General features: G+C 40.9%; 1 protein-coding gene across 1 annotated transcript in view; it reads right to left on the bottom strand.

The window, feature by feature from the left end:
- Positions 1-18,293, bottom strand: part of RGS14 (regulator of G protein signaling 14) — a 261,749-nt gene extending 243,456 nt beyond the window's left edge. Inside the window, exon 1 of the mRNA XM_077265913.1 lies at positions 18,171-18,293. Coding sequence (XP_077122028.1) covers positions 18,171-18,215 — 45 coding nt within the window. The 5' untranslated portion in view covers positions 18,216-18,293. The remainder of the gene's footprint in view (positions 1-18,170) is intronic.
- Positions 18,294-27,171: the final 8,878 nt, after the last annotated feature.

Here is a 27,171-nt window from a genome sequence, read left to right as displayed (position 1 = left end):
GGTGTGGTATGGCAGATACATAGACGATACCCTCATTATATGGGGGGGCAGTGTGTCTGCCATACCACACTTTGTTAATTATCTCAATGAGAACCAATATAACATCAAGTTCACATATAAATTTGATAGGACTAATATTTCTTTTTTGGATTTAGAACTTAGCGGATCTATTGATTTAAATATTACAACAAAAACCCATCACAAACCGGTTAGTGGCAACACCATTCTGCATGCTGATAGTAGTCACAGTAAGCACACGATTAGGGCAATTCCGGTGGGCGAGTTCACTAGGATCAAAAGGAATTGCTCTATGCAAGTAGATCTTCAGGGAGAATTTAAGCAGATTGAAGATAAATTAAAAAATCGGAAATATCCAAACTGGACAATTAATAGAGCAAAGAAAATAGTAGAAAAAAAGGATCGGAACGAATTAATAAATTCTGAAAGGAGGACAGATTTGGATCAGGCAAAAAAGCCATATATATGTTTTCAATATAGTCCTCAATTCAACAAAATAAAAAATATTATTCATACATATCTGCCCATCCTCCATGAAGATCAACATCTCAATGATATTTTAAAGTCAGGAATTAATATAGTATCTAGACGGGCTCCAACTGTAGGGAGCCAAATATCTCCCAGTTTATACCACTCCCAAATCATGGGACAGAAAAAAACATGGTTAAATTACCCGGGTTTTTTCAGATGTGGTACTAATAATTGCAGCACATGCAAACATGCATTGATAGCGAAAATTTTTCAAAATGCAGAAGGTACGATTAGGTTCAGTATCAAACAATATATTAATTGTAATTCCACTAATTTGGTGTATAAAATCAACTGCAAGGAATGCAATATCTCATATGTGGGCTGCACGTCTAGAAAACTTAAAACCCGTATTAGAGAACACCTGCATGATATCATTAATATTACGAGTAATAATAGAAATATATCAGCAGCATCTAGACATTTTGTGACTCATCATGCGCGAAACACCGCTAATTTCCAGGTTCAGGCCATAGAACAGGTGCATATACCTCGGCGGGGTGGAGATATGAGAAGACGTCTCCTTACACGGGAGGCGTATTGGATTTTCCATTTGAATACCAGACACCCGATGGGATTAAATAAACGTACTGAAACGATGTTGCATTACTGTTAAATATAAAATGAATTTTTTAACTGTATATACATATAGATGTTGTTAATGTTTTTATTAGGACCTTTAGTTATGTCATGTGATCCTATAGTTTAATCTGATTTGTGGTTCTCTCTATAAAGAGGAAACACACTCAGATACAGGTATGGCTTTGAAAAAGATCTTCGGATCGAAACGCGTTGCCGTTTGCTTCTCACACTTGGGAATATTACCGGAGGGAGCACTATTACCTGTCTGTATTTTAATTAAGGACTTCATTAAACTTTGGACTTTTATGGAGCTGGATCTCAATTTTCTTTCTTTGTGATATTTACTAAGCCAGCTGAAATGAATTTGCCTCTGTAATCAGAGCAGTGTATTTTATACACAGTGTTCACATATAGTGAATAGTGCTTCTATATGTATTTGTGCTGAGAGTGCATTCTGCAACCAGAGCAATACTGCTAGCTATCAGTATGAAACTTTCATACAAGTACAGGATATTCTGGACATATTATGTATAATTATTAGTTAATTGTTCACTAAAACGATCATTTCTGACAGAACAATGTCAAATTTTGACAAAGACAATTCAATAATATAAAAATTCTTACAGAATATAAAAAAGCAAAAACATTAAATATGTATGTACACATGCATGATTTAGCTTAAAAGACATATTATGTATAATTATTAGTTAATTTTTCACTAAAATGACACAAAATTGTGTTTTATAATACACCATGCTGTTTATTCATTATATGTTGTATTAAATAGAGTCTAACTATCACATTACATGTCTTGCTGTACCAGTATGTATCAGACTGCAATGGCACATCACACTGCTTGCTGTAGTGAATAGAGCTTCTATATGTATTTGTGCTGAGAGTGCATTCTGCAACCAGAGCGATACTGCTAGCTATCACTGTGAAACTTTCAGACAAGCACAGTATATTCTGGACATATTATGTATAATTATTAGTTAATTTTTTCACTAAAATTATAATCTCTGCCCGAACAGCGGATTAAACTTGAAAATTTTGACAAAAACTATCCTATATTAATGTGCGTATTTTTATTACACTCACCCCAGGTCATATTATGTATAATTATTAGTTAATTGTTCACTAAAATGATAATTTCTGCCCGAACAGCGGGTTAAACTTGAAAATTTTGACAAAAACTATCCTATATTATGGCTCGTATTTTTATTACACTCATCCCCAAATGAGCCATTGCTAATTTGATGACACAATTTTTAGCATTTCAACACTATACATTAACTAAATGCTAGAGCTTATGTTACAGTATTTTATCTGTTTATTTTATAGCATTTTATCTGTTTATTTTATAGCATATTAGATTTTCACATTATTTGTAGCTGTTTGTGCGGCTGCCTCTGTAAGCCGCATTTTTCCGCCGACAGGCCATAAAGATGTGACCGTAGCCGCAGCTCGCTGAGCGTTACCACCGGACTCACTTCTCTTTGGAGGCTTCTGAATGTACACTATTCCCACCCACGGACAGTTTTCATTTAAAAATATGAATATTATTGAATATAATGTATTACCTATGTTACAGTATTTTATTTTCCCGGTGTTACATTTGTTTTGCTGTCTGTTTTACCACTTCAATGCTATACATTAACTAAATGCTAGAGTTTCTGTAACAGAAACTAGGGACCAGTGTTTTGACAGGGTATAAAGCGGTTGTTTTATACATGACAGGTATATGAATATAAAAAGTAAAAATCATCACATGTACAATTAACATACACCATTACACTTCTTATAAAATAGAGTATATTATGTATATTCTGTGTTTCTGCCCGATTATTTGATTATTTGATTTATACCTCACTGTATGGGATTATTATGTATAGATATGAATATTACTGAATAGCCTCATATCTCCCCGGCCGTAATAGGCTCTAATGCTATAACATCCCACCTCTGCTTGCTGTCTCAGATCTCAACCACAGTAATAGAGTCTGGTGGTATAACCGGCCACCTCAGTTTCTGTAGGGGGAGCGGGGTGTGTTTCTACAGTATTATTCTGTTGTGAGCTTGAAGTCTGGGCACTATAACTGCTAACAGCTGCTAAGATTTTCTGTGGTGCAGATACAAGCACTCAACTTGCTAGCAGCTGTTAAAATGTATCTGTACTGACCACTAACTAGATGTCAGGTTGTGTGATATAGTTTAATTTGTTAATACAGTGAATATTATCCCAGTAATTGTTTTATATTAGATGTTTATATGATATATTAAGATTAGTCTTGCTTGACAAGCCAGTGTTCTGACATTTTCATAAACCTATAGCCCCAATAATATTTATTTGGACTGCAGATAATTAATTAAAAGCGCATAAAGCGTGTTAAATAGACAGTACACCAAAACGAGACACAACACATGCAACACACACAACAAACACACACAACAAACACACACAACACATACAGCAAACACACACAACATACAGAACACACACAACACATACAACACAAACAACAAACATACACACACACAACATACAGAACACACACAACACATGCAACACACACACACAACAAACACACACAACACATACAACACACACAACAAACATACACACACACAACATACAGAACACATGCAACACACACAACAAACACACACAACAAACACACACAACACATACAGCAAACACACACAACATACAGAACACACACAACACATACAACACAAACAACAAACATACACACACACAACATACAGAACACACACAACACATGCAACACACACACACATGCAACAAACACACACAACACATACAACACACACAACAAACATACACACACACAACATACAGAACACATGCAACACACACAACAAACACACACAACAAACACACACAACACATACAGCAAACACACACAACATACAGAACACACACAACACATACAACACAAACAACAAACATACACACACACAACATACAGAACACACACAACACATGCAACACACACACACACACAACAAACACACACAACACATACAACACACACAACAAACATACACACACACAACATACAGAACACACACAACACATACAGCAAACACACACAACATACAGAACACACACAACACATACAACACAAACAACAAACATACACACACACAACATACAGAACACACACAACACATACAACACACACACACACAACAAACACACACAACACATACAACACACACACAACAAACATACACACACACACAACATACAGAACACACACAACACATGCAACACACACACAACAAACACACACAACAAAACACACACACAACAAACACACACAACAAAACACACACACAACAAACACACACAACACATACAACACACACAACAAACATACACACACACAACATACAGAACACACACAACACATGCAACACACACACAACAAACACACACAACAAACACACACAACACATACAGCACCTTTCGACAATTCTCACCTCTCTTTACAGAGCCACAAACTTATAATGGCAAAATGTTGATGCCTCCATCAGCACAAAGCTGGATTTTTGCATTACTTCACAGTGAATGATGAGTTCAGGAGGTAAAGTTGGAGGAGAAGTGGCCATGAGTGCAGAAGTATTATTTCTATAAAGATTGAGCTGCGGGCACGCTCACGGCTTGTGCCGTACTACCTTATATGTTTTGTTTGCGTCAGTTCAGAGAAACCAAAAACCATATCATGTTTGGTGCACTATATTAAATCACTACAAGGCCGCATGTATTTATGTTACACAGCATGGTGAAGACCGGTTAGAAATGTAACAAAGCTTTAAAAGTATACATAAGTTAGATGTTTTTTGAATAAAAATAATCTGTCTTATATTATTCACTGAAAGGAAGCAAAATTTACGGTATACATAGAACGCCAAAGAACGGCGACAAACTATAACTAAAAGTCAGATTATAAAGAAATTAAGATTTATTATCTGCAAAAAGTGGAGAAACAAACTTTGAATGTTTTGTAATTGTAATATTCAGGAGCCTGCACACTTATGTAGCTTGGTGGCTCTAATAGCCTATCTTGGGAGCAAAAATAATTGTAATGACTAACAAATTCCATGGAAAAATAAATAAATAAATAAATAAAAATAAAAATAAATAAATAAATAAAAATAACTGAATGTAACAATTGCCAAGTAGTAGAAACAATAAATGGTTTTACAATATCACCCAAATCAGCTAGGTCATTATTCTTTATTTTAATCCAGTTACATACAAGTTGAAAGCAGGAATCATTAGCTGCATGTTATAAAATATGACAAACGTTATTATATTCACTAATCCAACAAGTTCTAGAGCCAAATTTCTACACATGGTGTTTATTGTAGAGATCCATAAACCCACGGCATAAGCCTTTTTCACATTAACATCATGGATAATTTTCATCATTTTTGTTTTATAACCGGAGCGGCCAATTCTGTAGCATTATTCTTTCCATAACTATTATGTGGAAACCATGATAGAACCCCCTTAGACCCCATTAAAATCAGTGGTGTATGTCCGGATTTGAAAGTAGCTATTTGGCTCTATTTTAAGCTACAGATATTACAATAGTCTGAATGGGGCCTAAGATGTAACTTCATATGAAACTACTGTGATACATTATAAATTACAAAATAGTTTGAAGCTTTGTGTAGAAATATATCAGGCAAAGAATATAAATCTACTAGGCACTCTAAAAGAATAGTTAAAAGTAACTATTAATAAAATAAAATACTGTAACATATGTAAAACATTATATTCAATAATACGCATATTTTTTAAAGGAAAACTGTCCATGGTTGGGAATAGTGTACATTCAGAAGCAGCAAAGAGAAATGAGTGCAGTGGTAACGCTCAGCGAGCTGCGCTAGAAAAATCATGAGAAACACAGCTGTTATACAAATGTTTAAGGTCTGCAAAACACGGCTTCAAAATGGTTGTGTGCAAATAGACGGCACAGGCGCTACGATATCCGATGTCAATAAAAGAGAATAAATATTGTTGGTACACTTTTGATATTATTATCAATTTGTTGGAAGCGTATCAGTAATCAATTTAATACATTTTGATTCGCTGTGATTTTGGTGTACTGTCTATTTAACACGCTTTATGCGCTTTTAATTAATTATCTGCAGTCCAAATAAATATTATTGGGGCTATAGGTTTATGAAAATGTCAGAACACTGGCTTGTCAAGCAAGACTAATCTTAATATATCATATAAACATCTAATATAAAACAATTACTGGGATAATATTCACTGTATTAACAAATTAAACTATATCACACAACCTGACATCTATTTAGTGGTCAGTACAGATACATTTTAACAGCTGCTAGCAAGTTGAGTGCTTGTATCTGCACCACAGAAAATCTTAGCAGCTGTTAGCAGTTATAGTGCCCAGACTTCAAGCTCACAACAGAATAATACTGTAGAAACACACCCCGCTCCCCCTACAGAAACTGAGGTGGCCGGTTATACCACCAGACTCTATTACTGTGGTTGAGATCTGAGACAGCAAGCAGAGGTGGGATGTTATAGCATTAGAGCCTATTACGGCCGGGGAGATATGAGGCTATTCAGTAATATTCATATCTATACATAATAATCCCATACAGTGAGGTATAAATCAAATAATCAAATAATCGGGCAGAAACACAGAATATACATAATATACTCTATTTTATAAGAAGTGTAATGGTGTATGTTAATTGTACATGTGATGATTTTTACTTTTTATATTCATATACCTGTCATGTATAAAACAACCGCTTTATACCCTGTCAAAACACTGGTCCCTAGTTTCTGTTACAGAAACTCTAGCATTTAGTTAATGTATAGCATTGAAGTGGTAAAACAGACAGCAAAACAAATGTAACACCGGGAAAATAAAATACTGTAACATAGGTAATACATTATATTCAATAATATTCATATTTTTAAATGAAAACTGTCCGTGGGTGGGAATAGTGTACATTCAGAAGCCTCCAAAGAGAAGTGAGTCCGGTGGTAACGCTCAGCGAGCTGCGGCTACGGTCACATCTTTATGGCCTGTCGGCGGAAAAATGCGGCTTACAGAGGCAGCCGCACAAACAGCTACAAATAATGTGAAAATCTAATATGCTATAAAATAAACAGATAAAATGCTATAAAATAAACAGATAAAATACTGTAACATAAGCTCTAGCATTTAGTTAATGTATAGTGTTGAAATGCTAAAAATTGTGTCATCAAATTAGCAATGGCTCATTTGGGGATGAGTGTAATAAAAATACGAGCCATAATATAGGATAGTTTTTGTCAAAATTTTCAAGTTTAACCCGCTGTTCGGGCAGAAATTATCATTTTAGTGAACAATTAACTAATAATTATACATAATATGACCTGGGGTGAGTGTAATAAAAATACGCACATTAATATAGGATAGTTTTTGTCAAAATTTTCAAGTTTAATCCGCTGTTCGGGCAGAGATTATAATTTTAGTGAAAAAATTAACTAATAATTATACATAATATGTCCAGAATATACTGTGCTTGTCTGAAAGTTTCACAGTGATAGCTAGCAGTATCGCTCTGGTTGCAGAATGCACTCTCAGCACAAATACATATAGAAGCTCTATTCACTACAGCAAGCAGTGTGATGTGCCATTGCAGTCTGATACATACTGGTACAGCAAGACATGTAATGTGATAGTTAGACTCTATTTAATACAACATATAATGAATAAACAGCATGGTGTATTATAAAACACAATTTTGTGTCATTTTAGTGAAAAATTAACTAATAATTATACATAATATGTCTTTTAAGCTAAATCATGCATGTGTACATACATATTTAATGTTTTTGCTTTTTTATATTCTGTAAGAATTTTTATATTATTGAATTGTCTTTGTCAAAATTTGACATTGTTCTGTCAGAAATGATCGTTTTAGTGAACAATTAACTAATAATTATACATAATATGTCCAGAATATCCTGTACTTGTCTGAAAGTTTCATACTGATAGCTAGCAGTATTGCTCTGGTTGCAGAATGCACTCTCAGCACAAATACATATAGAAGCACTATTCACTATATGTGAACACTTACTGGTACAGCAAGACATGTAATGTGATAGTTAGACTCTATTTAATACAACATATAATGAATAAACAGCATGGTGTATTATAAAACACAATTTTGTGTCATTTTAGTGAAAAATTAACTAATAATTATACATAATATGTCTTTTAAGCTAAATCATGCATGTGTACATACATATTTAATGTTTTTGCTTTTTTATATTCTGTAAGAATTTTTATATTATTGAATTGTCTTTGTCAAAATTTGACATTGTTCTGTCAGAAATGATCGTTTTAGTGAACAATTAACTAATAATTATACATAATATGTCCAGAATATCCTGTACTTGTCTGAAAGTTTCATACTGATAGCTAGCAGTATTGCTCTGGTTGCAGAATGCACTCTCAGCACAAATACATATAGAAGCACTATTCACTATATGTGAACACTGTGTATAAAATACACTGCTCTGATTACAGAGGCAAATTCATTTCAGCTGGCTTAGTAAATATCACGCCTGTCTGATACATACTTTAATAAAGTCTATTGCATTGTATTGTATATCTACCCCCTGCACTTGTCTTCGCTGATCTAACTAGTTGTTTAAATTCTTAGAGGACGTTCAAGGTTACAGATGCTTTGTGTGACAGCTGCTAGCAAATTCTGTGTTTTCTCGGCTAGTGGGAATTCTACCATGCCTTACTTCACACAGTAAACTATTTTTAGCCATCCTCTGCTTGCGCCGTTATTTGGGGTGCCTGAGAAACAGCTGCGGGGAGCCCCACAAACACCGGTTAGAATCATATGCAGTCATTTTCCAAGCACCGTGATCGCAGCTGTTAGGGTAATTAAGTAGGAGACAGTATTCCTTACTTAAATGCAAGCAGTTGTGTGGCCATTAACTAGACTGCCGGAGTTTCTGCAGTTAGAATGTGTTCAGTGATAATGAACCACAACTTATAGTGGATAAATAATCACATTATTCTGTAAGGCGTTTGTTGCTGTATAGCCAACGTGTTATTTAATGCACCTGCTTTTATACTCTGCAAGAATCGTTGAAATGTCTCTGAGTTGTGTTTATTTACAATAAATATCTTTTACTTTTACAATACCCTGTCTTTTGCTTTTTTTTATAAACGTATAAAACACCACGATTCATACCTGCGCTTGTTGTAATATGGTCGCACACATAATGCGCCCATTATAAATCACCTATAAATATAAAGCTCTAATATAAAACAATTACGGGGATAACACTCACTGTATCAAATACAGCGATAATAATATTAAACTATATAGTAGCACGCCCACATACATAATGCGAGCATTATAAATCCCCATATAAATATAAAACTCTAATATAAAACAATTACGGGGGTAACAGGCAAGTTGTAACATGCCCCGGGGATAACATTCATGTTGTAACATGCCCGCATACATAATGCGCGCGTTATAATTCCCCTATAAATATAAAACTCTAATATAAAACAATTACGGAGATAATATTCACCGTATCAAATACAGTGAAAATAATATTAAACTATATAAAAAGGGAGGGGGAGCTGCCACACAGCTGCTGTTAGAAGACAAGGAGGCCAGCTGGCAGGGGGGAGGGGTTACACACTTTGATACATCTTGATAGGGGCGTGTCCACCTGTCAAATTGAGTTTGACGAAACCACCCGATTATACACTACTTTTATTTATTTAGGAATTTTATTTTTTTTTTTGCACATGTAAATATTTTTTTTTTTTACTTTTTTACTTTGCCCCAGGGGGGGACATCACAGTAAAGTGACAGATCGCTGATCTGACACTTTGCTGTGCATTGTGTCAGATCAGTGATCACACAGGCACAGCAGGGAGGCTTCCCAGCGCCTGCTCTGAGCAGGCGCTGGTAAGCCACCTCCCTGCAGGACCCGGATACAGCCCTGCAGGACCCGGATGCAGCCCCGCAGCCATTTTGCATGCGGACCTGCAGGGAGGAGGAGGTAAGAGACCCACGTTCAAAGCTGCTTCAATTACAAGGAATTTTTTTTACTCTATTTCATTGGAAATGTAGAAGCAGAGGCTCAGCAGATATGCTCTATAATTCCAAACACTCACCTTGATATTGTCACTAACTTGCAGAAGTTCCTTCACTTAAACAATCCATATGTTCAACTTTTCAAGACTGTACTTGGATGCATGCCAAGTGATGATTACAAAGTTGTAATCAGAGCTGACAAAGCACCACAAGGTGAGCATTAGCGGTGTTTCAATACCCCCACATTTGATGAGGTAGCTATTTTGATTGTGGGTAATGAGTTTCACAGCTCTGACATTGTGCTTCAGAAAAGGAACAATGGTTTGCAACGGTGGCAGAAACTCGCAGGTCCTATGATGCACTGCAATATGCAATTATTCTTTGGCAGGGACAGGATGGCTATCACTTTGAAATACCTAATACAAATCCTGCAACAGGCAACCCTTCAGGGAAAAAAGTGTCGGCCAGGTACTTCTATGCCTATAGGATCATGACAAGAGTTGGTGAGGAAAATCACATCCTCAAATGCAGACATCTCTTCCACCAATTCATCATTGACATATAAAATTGAGAGTGAACGTCTTCTGTATATCTGACTAATTCAAAAGAAATGCAGAGCCAAGGAATACATTCACTTTAGAGATGCTGTGGCAAAAGATGTTTGTTATAAGTAACTACACAATTAGTTACTATGCCCAGGCAACGCCGGTCTCTTCATCTAGTATCTTATAAAAAGGAGGGTACTAGATGCCGAGATTAACACAGCGAAATACTCCCGGGACATAGTGCGCTGGCGCATGCGCACTAATGCTTTTCGGCTTTGCCCGCAGTTGGGCAAAGCATACTGCGTGTGCGCAAGGCAAGATTGCTTTGCGCACGCGTGAACTACGGAGGAAACCGACGGAAATTCCCGAAAATATTGCGCCCAGCGGGAAAGGAAGGGGTCAATAAAAGCTGAGGAAACATCGGACCGGACAGAGGGCCCGCCAAATTCAGGTGACAGGTTCCCTTTAACCCGTTGTACTCCCTGTGATTAATGTTGTCCGATGAGAAGTGAAATCTATTACACAGTCAAACACGGTATCCGCTGCTAGGTAAAGACCATTAGTCTAAATTTTTCAAGCCGTTAAATACAACATAGGATACAAGGAGACACTGTGTCTCATTCTCCCTTAATATCACTTTACATCAGAATAGCAGTCAGTATACTGATGAAGGTCACTGTTAGACCTGAACGTCTGGACTCTGTACTGCAGTTTTGATTGCATTAAATTGCCTTCACATCTTCAAAAGTTGACTGCCAAGTCTCTTAGTTAATCATTAGCATCCGCTCCAAAATGGCCCGTCATCAAGATTGACCAAAGAATCACCTTATCTTGACTAATTGACCCTATAGCGTTCAACTGTGTCTTTCTGAAGCACCCCTGGTTCCCATCTAACAGATCTATAGAATAGAATGGAGACTCCCCTGGAGAATGTTGTTTGTACTGAGTGGGATGACCACTGTACCCGAGGTTTATCCTGAAAGTGGATCTCTTGTAAACAGATAATTCGCAGGCAAAGGGTACCGTCACACAGTGCCATTTTCATCGCTACGACGGCACGATTCGTGACGTTGCAGCGTCGTATAAGTATCGCTTCAGCGTCGTATACTGCGGTCACACGTTGCAATACACGGCGCTGGAGCGATAATTTCATGACGTATTTGCGATGTAGAAGCCGTTGGTTACTGTGCGCACATCGTATACAACCTGTGTCACACAATGCAATCATGCCGCCACAGCGGGACACTAGACGACGAAAGAAAGTTTCAAACGATCTGCTACGACGTACGATTCTCAGCGGGGATCCGGATCGCAGCAGCGTGTCAGACACAGCGATATCGTAAATGCATCGCTGGAACGTCACGAATCGTGCCGTTGCAGCGATCAAAATTGCACTGTGTGACGGTACCCAAACTCTCTGAATATGTAAAAATGCAATAACATTTTTTTGGGGTTCTACCCAATCCACTTACATTTCACTAAAGTACACACAGTGTCATGAGCTAGACAAGTAAGATGAACTAACAAGGAAAAGTAAACTAAAGCTTAACCCAATAGATTAACGTGTGAAACTCAGTTTAGCTGTTATTGAGGCTGTAGCAGGTTTAGATGATTGCAAGCTTTCTTCTGTATCGCCACATTAGGGCTTTATGAGAGTACCATGGCAATTTCCACTAGCGAGTTAGTTTGTACAAATGAAGTGACATAGGGTGCAAACTAAATGCCACATGTTATAAAGTGCAAATGGAGGAGATCAGAGGGCTACAGGGATGAAGAAACCCAAAACGTTATGCTGCCACCAAGTGCATCTTGATTTTGTTTGTTGTTGTTAAGATCCATTCGCACTGATTGTGTATATTTTCTGTCCTGATTTTAGTGCAAGTCGTTATCATAATGCAGCGCCCCAGAGTCCTGGTCGTTGCAGTACTGATGCTCCGCCGCTAAGGGGGGCTATGGTACGTCTGATGGCACTGAAGGAGTTCATCTGACCAGGTATCACAGACACCAATACACTTCACAGTCTGGCCTCCAGGGGGAGCTAAGGGTGCTATGTATTAGGCCACTCCTCACAGTCTGGTAAAACTGGGGGTTAGATAGGAAGTTAGAGAGAAAGCTGACTGGGTTGGAGCCAGGCAACATCCTGTGGCAGAGGGTGTTGCAGGGGAAGACTCAGGGGGGTCACTGTCAGGGGTGGGATCCTGACAGAGGCCTAGCGAACAGAGAGAACGTTACGGGACCGCGCCTGCACGAGATAGCGGCGGTGCCCTAAGAAAGGACAAGAAGCGAGGTTTATTGTGCTGAGTGATCAACGCAACAAGGAGAAACACCAGTAGGAGTCGTGCTGTAAGACGAGGCAACATCCTACTGAGGCGCACAGCCGGTGGCCGGAACGCCGAGGAAGTATAGAGCTCCAGGCCTAACTTCAAACCTACGTCAGGACAGTCAGTTATAGGCGGGCTGTCTCACTCAATTCACCTAAGAAGACATAGGGGGCAACAACAGGAGAGGGGCAACACTAGGGTCCAGGAAGAGCTCCGAGCCTACCCGTCATACGGGTGCGTCCTAGCCATATCATCTGGGGGACGAAGAAGAACATCATAATCGAGTTGTGAGGGAACTTCAGAAACAGACACAACAGTTGTGGGGACTATCCCGTAAGCACAGCAGGGGAGGACCACAACACACAAGCGCTAGAAGGTAGGCACAGATTTCCACCTGCAAAGGGAACTCTGGAGGTGCCATCGGACCGGCCGGACTTGCGCAGCCCAGTTAACCGTATTCCGGACTGAGGATCCTGGGGCCTTCAGTAAAGAGGTAAAGAGACTGCAACCTGGTGTCCTCGTTATTTACTGCGACCCGCACCAATACAGCATCACCACCCACACCTTTCATTGGGCGCCCCTCAGCAGGGTCACGGACCGGGTCTAGCCACCGTGACAACCCCAGAGCAGAGACTCAGAGGCCCGGTACCGGGTACCCCTCGGCCCTGCGGCAGTGGGGGCGCTACAATAACACATATTAGGAGTAGGATAGCTTCCATTATTATATGAATGGGTCGCAATAATTATTATATTACAGAGACATGTTTCTAGTGGGTTTTTTTATGTCTTTAACGTATTTGTACCTCTAAATATTTCAACAAACTTATTTGATTTTTTTGTTATTTCTAATACTTTGGGTGTGTGCTCAATTCAATTAATGTGTGTTTTTTTTCTTCGTATCATATGTTATTGTTTTGCCACATTGTTTGCAGCATACCTGTATACGTGTCATGAATATTTTCTGGTGCCCCTCCTCCTTTTTTTCTCTTGTACATTTGTTTTTTTCTATGTCTGCAGTCCCATAGACAATTAAAAGTAAATTCCAGACAACCCCTTTAATGTAGTATTGATTTGTCAATCAATTACTTGTATTTGTGTCTTCAATTTAAAAATTCCTGTTAATAATTTATTTCCTTTTGTCTCATCTAAGAGCCACATTTGAACTGTGGCCTACAGAATAGACTTCATGCAAAATAAAAAATAATAAAAGGCTATGTGCACACGTCAGGATTTCTTGCAGAAATTTCCTGAACAAAACCGGACATTTTCTGCAAGAAATCCGCATGCATTTTTTTCGCGTTTTTCTCGCGATTTTTGTGTGGTTTTTTTGCAGATTTTTTGCGCTTTTTTCTGGAGAATTCCAACACAATAATATAGTGGGAAATCTGCAAAAAATCCGCAAAATTAATGAACATACACAATATCTCAAATGCAGATATCATAATACAATAGTGACTATTAGTCCCAAAGTCAAGGCTTAGGACAATGGAACCTATCCTATGGAGCTCCCTCTCAATATCAAAACACCAAAATTTGGAGCATATAACCACAAACAATGTATCATAAAAATTATATATTTATTAGTATTCAATTATGACACAATATTACAAGCCAAATGTTTAAAACAGAGCAATCAAGTACAGTTAAGGGTGCACCAAAACTCAGTAGTACCCCAGGAACAGATACCTGGATATGAGACTATCTCTTATGACCCACACATGGTCATATATTCCATATATAATATAAAGTGAAAGTGCATTCAATTTTATCCAAAAAGTTAAAGTCTCCAAAATAGGGTAAATCTCATCTTGTCTCTAGATTAGACTCCCATAATAGGGTTAAATTCCATTAGTCAGTGACCATATACATATTATATCCCAAGTGAGGGGAGAGACATGAGACCACCCTCTAAATCATATCCATACCTGTGTCCATGGGGGTGACCACGCGCCCCTACGCGCGTTTCACAACAACTTCCTCAGGGAGCAGAGTGACCACATTTGAACTGTGGCCTACAGAATAGACTTCATGCACAAAAAACATTTTAGGCTATGTGCACACATCAGGATTTCTTGCAGAAATTTCCTGAACAAAACCGGACATTTTCTGCAAGACATCCGCATGCATTTGTTTTGTGTTTTTTTCATGGTTTTCTCTAGTTTTTTTTGTGTTTTTTTCCGGAGATTTCCAATGCAATAATATAGTGGGAAATCCGCAAAAAATTGCTGCGTTTTTTACCGCGATGCGTTTTTTTCGCGGAAAAAAATGCAACATATGCACAAAAATTGCGGAATGCATTATAAATGATGGGATGCATATGTATGCGTTCTTAAAGATTTTTTATCACGTTTTTATAGCGAAAAAACACAAAAAAACACAAAAAATCCTGAACGTGTGCACACAGCCTTAGAGCGAACACCCATGGATGTCCTGAAATATTTTTTTTTTGCTGATCTACATTAGGCCCAGTCGCAGTTTGAAGAACAGCCTAAGGCCGGTTTCACACGTCAGTGGCTCCGGTACGTGAGGTGACAGTTTCCTCACGTACCGGAGCCACTGACACACGTAGACACATTAAAATCAATGCATCTGTGCAGATGTCATTGATTTTTTGCGGACTATGTCTCTGTGTGCCAAACATGGAGACATGTCAGTGTTCGTGGGAGCGCACGTATTACACGGACCCATTAAAGTCAATGGGTCCGTGTAAAATACGTACCGCACACGGACGTTCTCCGTGTGCCGTGCAGGAGACAGCGCTCCAGTAAGCGCTGTCCCCCCCACATGGTGCTGAAGCCGCGATTCATATCTTCTGTGCAGTAGCGTTTGCTGTAAAGAAGATATGAATAATCCATTTTTTTAGTGGTATTTCGTGTTTAAAATAAAGCTCCATGTCCCCACCCCCTGTGCGCCCCCCCCCGCTGTTCTGAAAATACTCACCCGCCTCCCTCGTTGGCTGTCGCTGCTTCCTGTCCTGGCCGCACCTTCTACTGTATGCGGTCACGTGGGGCCGCCGATTACAGTCATGAATATGCGGCTCCACCTCCCATAGGGGTGGAGCCGCATATTCATTACTGTAAATGAGCGGCCCCACGTGACCGCATACAGGAGAAGCTGCGGCCAGGACAGGACACTGCGAGGGAGCCGGGGGAAAAAATATAGACGCATCAAAAAGGTGATAGGGCAAACAAATGATAACAGCTGTGTTATGCTAAACAGACTGCAGCCAGAATAACAGACCCTAAACACCTGGAGAAAAGGTGTATCTGCTGTGGCTCAGTGCAGAGAGAAGCCAACCACAAAACAGAGGCTCAAGGGTTCAAACTCAGAAGCATGACACATGTAACTGTATGGGATATATGGAAACAGGTGTGTGTTCTCACTTAGCTGTTCCATATTTGTCAGGGGGATGCATGGAACAACAGAATTCTTGACATCTCTGTACAAACAGCTTCCTGTAGCAGACATACTGTTGAGGAGAACCTGGGCCTCGGGACTCTTGCACCAATGATTAGTGGGGTTTCAAGCAATCAAATAGTGGGCATACATATGAGATATCTCTTGGTGGAATAGTCATTTATTGACACCTACCTCTTCAAACTCCACCACTTGTATGAAAAGTGGAGCACTTCATGTGCAGGACCAATATGCTATAGAGACATTTGTTTGTGTATACTGAGATGTTATACTCTCCTATTGAGGTTGCACGTGAGGCAGAACACTCTCCTTTACCTTATATAGGGTTTCAGCCATGTGCTCTGCTGGATGGAGGGTCTCCCTGACACTGAAGACACTCCCCACTTACAGTCTTGAGACTACTAATATTAGTAAGATTTTTTTTATTGCCTGATGCTTGTCTGTGTTTTTGCTGATGAAGAATCAGGTCAAATTCACATTTTTGGACATAGTAGAAAAAATGTTGCTAATACTTCCAGTCTCTAGACTGTTACGGGGTAGCTCCTCCAGTGCCAAGGAGAACCTTCCTCCATCCAGCATTTTTTTCTTAATTCTCCCATGCACGAAAACTTTCATCTCAGCAAAACATTCATGTGTTTTTAATAGGAAGACTGGGGTAATCTGTTGCCAGACACCACTTGGTATAGTTTATTTCCCTGGAGATGAAAAATTACATTCAATCTGTCTGATTTTTTTCTCCTGTCTGGATTCTTCCTTACACACTAGATGGTGGTCTGGTCCCACTATTATTGGGTGGTTCGGCCAGCGTGAATCAAAGTTTTAGAAGAACTGTTTGGATTGATAACAAATAATGTTTATAGGATGCATGTTTTCCCTCACAAAAAAATGCAACATTTTTTATAATGTGTACACAGAAGACTGTACTTCCTTAAAACGAAAGCTGGCCATACGCACTAGACTACGGTCAATGGGTTCCAATGACCATTTATTGGATAGCCATCAGATGTTTGTCCATCCTAAATAAGTGAAAACAAATGATCTTTTAGTTCCTACAAGAGATAAGTCTTAGCCAAAGGTGTCCAGCAATACCTTACTGCTCTGTCCCCATTGAAAAATTAAGCACGCTTGGCCAAACAAGTATGCATATGTATGGGGGTTTGTGGCAGGAGGAATATCCGGTAACAGCTATTAAATGTGTTCGGCCAGACTCAAAACTCATGCCTCTTATGGGATTATATACTTCAAAGATTGATTATGTAGCAAAAAATATACAAGAAAGCTGTGTATGGACTTATTTCGGCCTCTGTGGTGCACAGCTGTACTTCAGCCTAGTTATACTAAGCGGTAATATTTACTGGAAGATAAGCTAACCGGACTGAGCAGTATAAACACTGAGCAGACCGGATTATTTATTAGGAATATCTAACTGGCTACAAACTGCTACACTTTAACCCACTTCTGTTAAAATAATGTATTCCAGCTCGGTGAAGGAATGCATTCATTAACACGAGCAGAGCATCTCGTGATGAAACAGCCGAGGCCAAATGAAGAGATATCTCGTCAGCTGGAAATGACCTTATCAGGCTAGGCTTGTCAGCAGTAAGAAAGAAGCACTTACCAATCTGCCCTTAGGAACGTCCAGAAATGTCATTTTCCCTGGCATCCTCTCATATGCCTTTTGCAATGTTTGTCATTTCTGAAGAGATGATGGGACTAGTGAAAACTGAACCACCCAGCCCCTATCAACCTATGGCATCCTTAAAAGCCATACTACCGCTTTCCACCAAAACCACAGGAAGCGTTGCTGCAGAAACGGAACCACAGCAGGAAGCTATGTTCTCAGATGACGAAAAGCTATTCTCTTCAAAATGTACACAAATGTGTTTATTGAAGGTGGGGGTCCACACATCTCATCACAGCTCACCTTCTCTCACCCTATGGTGACCACAATTCTGGAAATCCATTACAGACTAAGTACTGTAGGAATCACATGTATACTCTGATAGATGAATGCTGGTTATTACCAGTTATTACTATGGCATAATGCAGTGTTAGATTTATACTATTGGGTGTCGTCAGCTGTGCAATGGAATAAGGACAATTTAAAAAAAAAACATCTAAAACACTCTGTTTTACACTAGAAATAAATTCTTTTTACAGAAGTGTAAGTTAAAGGGCCTGCCCGCTGAAAACAAGTTATCACCTATGCATGGGATAAGTGATAACTTGTAAATCAGTGAGTGTCCGACCGCTGGGACTCACACCGATCGGCAAAACAAGGCAATTTTGATACCTGTAAGAATGGAGCTGCAGTGCGCATGCTCAACCGCCACTTCATCCAGTCAGTATGGGGCTGCCAAGTGCTGCATTCAGTTTTTTAATAAAGCCTCATACAGAATGAATGGAGTGATCTATTTCAAGTGTTTATTTCTGTTAATGTTGATGATTATGGCATACAGCAAATGAAAACTCAAAAGTAATTATCTCAGTAAATTAGAATAATTAACAAAAAACACCTGAAAAGGCTTCCCAAGCGCTTAAAAAGGTCCCTGTCTGTTTCGGTAGGCTCCACAATCATGGGGAAGACTGCTGACTTGACAGATGTCCAGAAGGAAGTCATTGACACACTCCACAAGGAAGGTAAGCCAGAAAAGGTCAAAGAAGCTGGCTGTTCACAGAGTGCTGTATCCAAACATATCAATGGAAAGTTGAGTGGAAAGAAAAAGTGTGGTAGAAAAAGGTGCACAAGCAGCTGGGATAACCGTCGCCTTGAAAGAATTGTTACGAAAAGGCCATTCAAAAATTTTGGGGAGATTCACAAGGAGTGAACTGCTGCTGAAGTAATTTCTTCAAGAGCCACCACACACAGATGTATCCAGGACATGGGCTACAATAGACAATGCCAGAAGAGTCTTACCTTAAGGAGAAAGAGAACTGGACTGTTGCTCAGTGGTTCAAAGTGTTGTTTTCAGATGAAAGTAAATTTTGCATTTCATTTGGAAATCAATGTCCCAGAGTCTGGAGGAAGAGTGGAGAGGAACACAATCCAAGCTGCTTGGGGTCTAGTGTGAAGATTCCACAATCAGTGATGGTTTGGGGAGCCATGTCATCTGCTGGTGTAGGTCCACTGTGTTTTATCAAGTCCAAAGTCAGCACAGCCGTCTACCAGGAAATTTTAGAGCACTTCATGCTTCCCTCTGCCAACAAGCTTTTTGGAGATGGAAATTTCATTCTCCAGCAGGACTTGCCACCTGTCCACACTGCCAAAAGTATCAATACCTGGTTTAAAAACAACAGTATCACTGTGCTTGATTGGCCGGCAAACCCACCTGACCCTATAACCCCAATGAGAATCTATGGGGTATTGTCAAAAGGAAGATGAGAGAAACCAGATCCAAAAATGCAGATGAGCTGAAAGCTGCTATCAAAGCAATTTGGACTTTCATAACACCTCATCAGTGCCACAGGCTGATCGCCTCCATGCCACACTGCATTGATGCAGTAACTGATGCAAAAGGAGCCCCGAACAAGTATTGAGTACATTTTGTCATGGGGTTACTGTTGTGAATTTGGATTCTGGGCTCCCCCGGTGGCCGCTTGTGGAATTGGACTTGTCATCCTCTTTCCTGTTTCACCTGGTTCCATCAGTAGTGGGTGTCGCTATTTAAGCTCATTTCTCTGGTGGTTTCTTGCCGGTCAACAATGTTATCTGATGCCTCTCAGTGCTTGTTCCTGCTTCTAGACAACTACTAGATAAGTTGGACTTTTGTCCATGTTTTGTTTTGCCTATTTGTTCCAGTTCACAGCTGAAGTTTTGTTACTGTGTCTGGAAAGCTCTCGTTGATCAGGGATTGCTACTCTGGCGTTATGAGTTAATGCCAGAGTTTAAGGTAATCTCTGGATGGTGTTTTGTTAGTGTTTTTCTGCTGACCATGAAAGTATACTATCTGTCTTCTGCTATCTAGTAAGCGGACCTCAAATTTGCTAAGTCTATTTTCCTGCTGCGTTTGTTGTTTCATCTGAACTCACCGTCATTATATGTGGGGGGCTACTGTCTTCTTTGGAATATTTCTCTAGAGGTGAGCCAGGTCTTATATTTCCCTCTGCTAGCTATTTAGGTCTTAGGCCAGAGCTGGGCATCTAGCGATAAATAGGAAATGCTACCTGGCTATTTCTAGTTGCGCGGCAGGCTTAGTTCATGGTCAGTATAGTTCCATCTTCCGAGAGCTTGTCCCTCTATAGGCTTGCTATGATCTCTGCCTGCAGAGACCATGACAGTTTGACCGGCCAATAAAGTGTTAAAGACCTGGTTGAGAAAGGAGAGTTATAAGAAGTCTGCTGGAATTTTTTTTTTTTTTTCCTTCAGTCTGCCTTGCTGCAGTCTTTTTTCTCTCTCTCCTCCTAATCTCTGTATGCTCTGTGTGCACCTGACAATAATGGATCTCCAGAGTGTAACTGCGGGTTTGAATAATCTCATCACGAAAGTACAAAATTTACAAGATTTTGTGGTACATGCTCCGGTATCTGAGCCGAGAATTCCTTTGCCGGAGTTCTTTACAGGGAATAGAGCTAGCTTCCAGAATTTCCGAAATAATTGTAAGCTTTATTTGTCCCTGAAGTCTCGTTCTGCTGGAGACCCTGCTCAGCAGGTTAGGATTGTGATTTCCTTGCTCAGGGGTGACCCTCAAGATTGGGCCTTCTCATTGCCAGCAGGGGATCCTGCGTTACGCGATGTGGATGCGTTTTTTCTGGCCTTGGGCTTGCTTTATGAGGAACCTCATTTGGAACTTCAGGCAGAAAAAACTTTGATGGCACTATCTCAGGGGCAAGACGAAGCTGAAGTTTTCTGCCAAAAATTCCGTAAATGGTCTGTGCTTACTCAGTGGAATGAGTGCGCCTTGGCGGCAACTTTCAGAGAAGGTCTCTCTGATGCCGTTAAGGATGTTATGGTGGGGTTCCCTTTGCCTGCAGGTCTGAATGAGTCCATGACAATGGCTATTCAGATTGATAGGCGTCTGCGGGAGCGCAAACCGGTGCACCATCTGGCGGTGTCTATGGAAAAGACGCCAGAAAGTATGCAGTGTGATAGAATTCTGTCCAGGAGCGAGCGACAGAATTTTAGACGGAAGAATGGATTGTGTTTCTATTGTGGGGATTCTACTCATGTTATATCAGCATGCTCTAGGCGTACAAAGAAGCTTGATAAGTCTGTTTCCATTGGCACCATTCAGTCTAAGTTTATTTTGTCTGTAACCCTGATTTGCTCTTTGTCATCCATTGCCACGGACGCCTATGTTGACTCTGGCGCCGCTCTGAGTCTTATGGATTGGTCCTTTGCCAATCGTTGTGGTTTTGATTTAGAGCCTTTGGAGACTCTTATTCCTCTGAAGGGGATTGACTCCACCCCATTGGCTAATAATAAACCACAATACTGGACACAAGTAACCATGCGTATCAATCCGGATCACCAGGAGATTATTCGTTTCCTGGTGCTGTATAATTTACATGACGATTTGGTACTGGGATTGCCATGGTTGCAGTCTCACAACCCAGTCTTGGACTGGAGAGCAATGTCTGTGTTGAGCTGGGGATGTAAGGGTATTCATGGGGACGTACCTTTGATTTCTATTTCGTCGTCCATTCCCTCTGAAGTCCCTGAGTTCCTCTCTGATTATCAAGACGTCTTTGACGAACCCAAGCTTGGGTCGTTACCTCCGCACCGTGAGTGCGATTGTGCCATAGATTTGATACCGGGTTGTAAATATCCAAAGGGTCGTTTGTTTAATTTGTCTGTGCCGGAACATGCTGCTATGCGGGAATATATAAAGGAGTCTTTGGAAAAGGGACATATTCGTCCATCTTCTTCTCCCTTGGGAGCTGGGTTTTTCTTTGTCTCAAAAAAAGACGGCTCTTTGAGACCATGTATTGATTATCGGCTTCTGAATAAGATCACTGTTAAGTATCAATACCCATTGCCATTGCTTACTGATTTGTTTGCTCGTATAGAGGGTGCTAAGTGGTTCTCTAAAATTGATCTTCGTGGGGCGTATAATTTGGTGCGGATCAGGCAGGGGGATGAGTGGAAGACCGCATTTAATACGCCCGAGGGCCACTTTGAGTATTTGGTCATGCCTTTTGGTCTTTCTAATGCCCCTTCAGTTTTCCAGTCTTTTATGCATGATATTTTCCGCGATTTTCTGGATAAATTTATGATAATATATCTGGATGATATTCTGATTTTTTCTGATGACTGGGACTCTCATGTCCAGCAGGTCAGGAGAGTTTTTCAGGTTCTGCGGTCTAATTCTTTATGTGTGAAGGGGTCTAAGTGCGTTTTTGGGGTCCAGAAAATTTCCTTTTTGGGGTATATTTTTTCTCCCTCTTCCATTGAGATGGATCCCGTCAAGGTGCAAGCTATTTGTGACTGGACTCAGCCCTCCTCTCTTAAGGGTCTTCAGAGATTTTTGGGCTTTGCCAACTTTTACCGCCGATTTATTGCTGGTTTTTCGGATGTCGTTAAACCACTGACTGATTTGACCAGACAAGGCGCTGATGTTGCTAATTGGTCCCCTCATGCTGTAGAGGCCTTTCAGGAGCTTAAGCGCCGTTTTGCCTCTGCCCCTGTGTTGCGTCAGCCTGATGTGAATCTGCCTTTTCAGGTTGAGGTTGACGCTTCGGAGATCGGAGCTGGGGCAGTGTTGTCGCAGAAAGGTTCCGACTGCTCCGTCATTAGGCCTTGTGCCTTCTTTTCTCGCAAATTTTCGCCCGCAGAGCGGAATTATGATGTTGGGAATCGGGAGCTTTTGGCCATGAAGTGGGCGTTTGAGGAGTGGCGCCATTGGCTCGAGGGGGCTAGGCATCAGGTGGTGGTATTGACTGACCACAAAAATTTGATTTATCTTGAGACTGCCAGACGCCTGAATCCTAGACAGGCGCGCTGGTCTTTATTTTTTTCTCGCTTTAATTTTGTGGTGTCATACCTACCGGGTTCTAAGAATGTTAAGGCAGATGCCCTTTCTAGGAGTTTTGACCCGGACTCTCCTGGTAATTCTGAACCCACAGGTATCCTTAGGGAGGGAGTAATTTTGTCGGCCGTTTCTCCTGATCTGCGGCGGTCCTTGCAAGAGTTTCAGGCGGATAGACCGGATCGTTGTCCGCCTGATAGACTGTTTGTTCCGGATGATTGGACCAGCAGAGTCATCTCTGAGGTACATTCTTCTGCATTGGCAGGTCATCCCGGAATTTTTGGTACCAGGGATTTGGTGGCAAGATCCTTCTGGTGGCCTTCTCTGTCACGAGATGTGCGAGTCTTTGTGCAGTCATGTGACGTTTGTGCTCGGGCCAAGTCTTGTAGTTCTCGGGCTAGCGGACTGCTGTTGCCCTTGCCTATTCCTAAGAGGCCTTGGACACACATCTCGATGGATTTTATTTCAGATCTGCCTGTTTCCCAGAAGATGTCTGTCATCTGGGTGGTCTGTGACCGTTTCTCTAAAATGGTCCATTTGGTTCCTCTGCCCAAGTTGCCTTCTTCTTCTGAGTTGGTTCCTCTGTTTTTTCAGAATGTTGTCCGATTGCACGGTATTCCTGAGAATATTGTTTCTGACAGAGGTACCCAATTTGTGTCTAGATTTTGGCGGGCATTCTGTGCTAGGATGGGCATAGATTTGTCTTTTTCATCTGCTTTTCACCCTCAGACTAATGGCCAGACCGAGCGGACTAATCAGACCCTTGAGACATATCTGAGGTGTTTTGTCTCTGCTGACCAGGATGATTGGGTTGCTTTTTTGCCATTGGCAGAGTTCGCCCTCAATAATCGGGCCAGTTCTTCCACCTTGGTGTCCCCGTTTTTCTGTAATTCGGGGTTTCACCCTCGATTTTCCTCCGGTCAGGTGGAATCCTCGGATTGTCCTGGAGTGGATGCGGTGGTGGAGAGATTGCATCACATCTGGGGGCAGGTTATGGACAATTTGAAGTTGTCCCAGGAGAAGACTCAGCGTTTTGCCAACCGTCATCGTCGTGTTGGTTCTCGGCTTTGTGTTGGAGATTTAGTGTGGTTGTCTTCTCGTTTTGTCCCTATGAGGGTCTCTTCTCCTAAGTTTAAACCTCGGTTCATCGGCCCTTATAGAATATTGGAGATTCTTAATCCTGTTTCTTTCCGTTTGGACCTCCCTGCGTCCTTTTCCATTCATAACGTTTTTCATCGGTCGTTATTGCGCAGGTATGAGGTACCTGTTGTACCTTCAGTTGAGCCTCCTGCTCCGGTGTTGGTTGAGGGTGAGTTGGAGTACGTTGTGGAGAAAATTTTGGACTCTCGTGTTTCCAGACGGAAACTCCAGTATCTGGTCAACTGGAAGGGTTACGGCCAGGAGGATAATTCTTGGGTCAATGCATCTGATGTTCATGCTTCTGATCTTGTTCGTGCCTTTCATAGGGCTCATCCTGGTCGCCCTGGTGGATCTGGTGAGGGTTCGGTGCCCCCTCCTTGAGGGGGGGGTACTGTTGTGAATTTGGATTCTGGGCTCCCCCGGTGGCCGCTTGTGGAATTGGACTTGTCATCCTCTTTCCTGTTTCACCTGGTTCCATCAGTAGTGGGTGTCGCTATTTAAGCTCATTTCTCTGGTGGTTTCTTGCCGGTCAACAATGTTATCTGATGCCTCTCAGTGCTTGTTCCTGCTTCTAGACAACTACTAGATAAGTTGGACTTTTGTCCATGTTTTGTTTTGCCTATTTGTTCCAGTTCACAGCTGAAGTTTTGTTACTGTGTCTGGAAAGCTCTCGTTGATCAGGGATTGCTACTCTGGCGTTATGAGTTAATGCCAGAGTTTAAGGTAATCTCTGGATGGTGTTTTGTTAGTGTTTTTCTGCTGACCATGAAAGTATACTATCTGTCTTCTGCTATCTAGTAAGCGGACCTCAAATTTGCTAAGTCTATTTTCCTGCTGCGTTTGTTGTTTCATCTGAACTCACCGTCATTATATGTGGGGGGCTACTGTCTTCTTTGGAATATTTCTCTAGAGGTGAGCCAGGTCTTATATTTCCCTCTGCTAGCTATTTAGGTCTTAGGCCAGAGCTGGGCATCTAGCGATAAATAGGAAATGCTACCTGGCTATTTCTAGTTGCGCGGCAGGCTTAGTTCATGGTCAGTATAGTTCCATCTTCCGAGAGCTTGTCCCTCTATAGGCTTGCTATGATCTCTGCCTGCAGAGACCATGACAGGTTACAGCGACAGTGTGGAGCCAGAAGACCACAGCACCTGATTGCTCCTACTCCAGCGCTGAGAATAAGCACTTCTCCTTCATTTTAAATGTGTCTATTTCTTCTGGCAGAACAGGGGTTAATCGGCCATGTTGGAAATCCCTGTGCACAAAGCTTTGCTAGGTTATCCACACCATTGCCCTTTATAATCTAGGCTCTGTTACTAATCCTTGTCAGAGCTAGCTTTATTGCTGCATGGCTAAGGTGGGGAGGAGTTCATATGAGGAGAGTTGAAGGAGTTATTAGTGACTGTTTGGTTTGTATGCGTGGTAATTCCTTATCCTTCTCTGCTTTGGTTAATTCGCCTACCTGTGTCTTCCCGTTCTCTGCACCAACGTTCAGGCAGAGGGCTGCACACACTAATCGCATCATCGCGCCCTCTGACCTGAGCGTCACTGCAGAGGATGCGGAAGACGCAGTGGTGCCGACGGTGGAACGGGGAGCAGGTGAATATCGCACACTGCGTTATACTCACCTGCTCCTGGCGCCGTCTCTGCACGTCTGTTCCCCGGCGCCGGCAGCTTCTTCCTGTAGTGAGCGGTCACATGTTACCGCTTATTACAGTAATGAATATGCGGTTCCAACCCTATGGGAGTGTGGTCCATATTCATTACTGTAATGAGCAGTACCATGTGACCGCTCACTACAGGAAGAAGCTGTCGGCGCAAGGGAAAAGACGTGCAGTGACTGCGCCAGGAGCAGGTGAGTATTATTACACAGCACCCCCTCCCCTGCCGACCCCTGGGTATGATTCGAGTATGAGCCGAGAGGGTTACTTTCAGCCCAAAAAAGTGGGCTGAAAATCTCGGCTTATACTTGAGTATATACGGTAATTTTTCACGCTGGTGTTAGAAAGTTTTCTAATTTACTTAGATAATGATGTTTGGATTTTCATTGGCTGTAAGCCATAATCATCAACATTAACAGAAATAAACACTTAAAATAAAATAACTCTGTTTGTAATGACTCTATATAATATATGAGATACACTTTTTGTATTGAATAACTGAAATAAATTAACTTTTTGTTGATTTTCTAATTTTGAGAGAAGCACCTATATATGTAATTCTGAAACATGGTGTTTCAGAGAAAAATATTGTATAAAAGTCATAAAACTACAACAAGATTATCACCTGCGCTAAGAAGATGCGTTGGAGAATAAAGTCAGTATGAGGACATAGGTATATTAGTGCAAATGTGATGATTAGAGGGGAATTGCCATCAAAACACAATAGTTGTTGCACAAGCACTTACTGAATAGAACCGAAGCCACGCCGCGGCGTGACTGGAACTAAGTCCGTCAGATGTCCAGTAAATAGTCCCGTAAGTTGGTGGAGCAGGAGGGGTGAAATCCGTAGGATAAC

Source organism: Ranitomeya variabilis, chromosome 5 (assembly GCF_051348905.1).
Source record: "Ranitomeya variabilis isolate aRanVar5 chromosome 5, aRanVar5.hap1, whole genome shotgun sequence".
NCBI classification, from domain to species: domain Eukaryota; kingdom Metazoa; phylum Chordata; class Amphibia; order Anura; family Dendrobatidae; genus Ranitomeya; species Ranitomeya variabilis.
The sequence above is the reverse complement of the archived record's forward strand: the minus strand, read 5'-3'. Positions and strand labels throughout refer to the sequence as shown.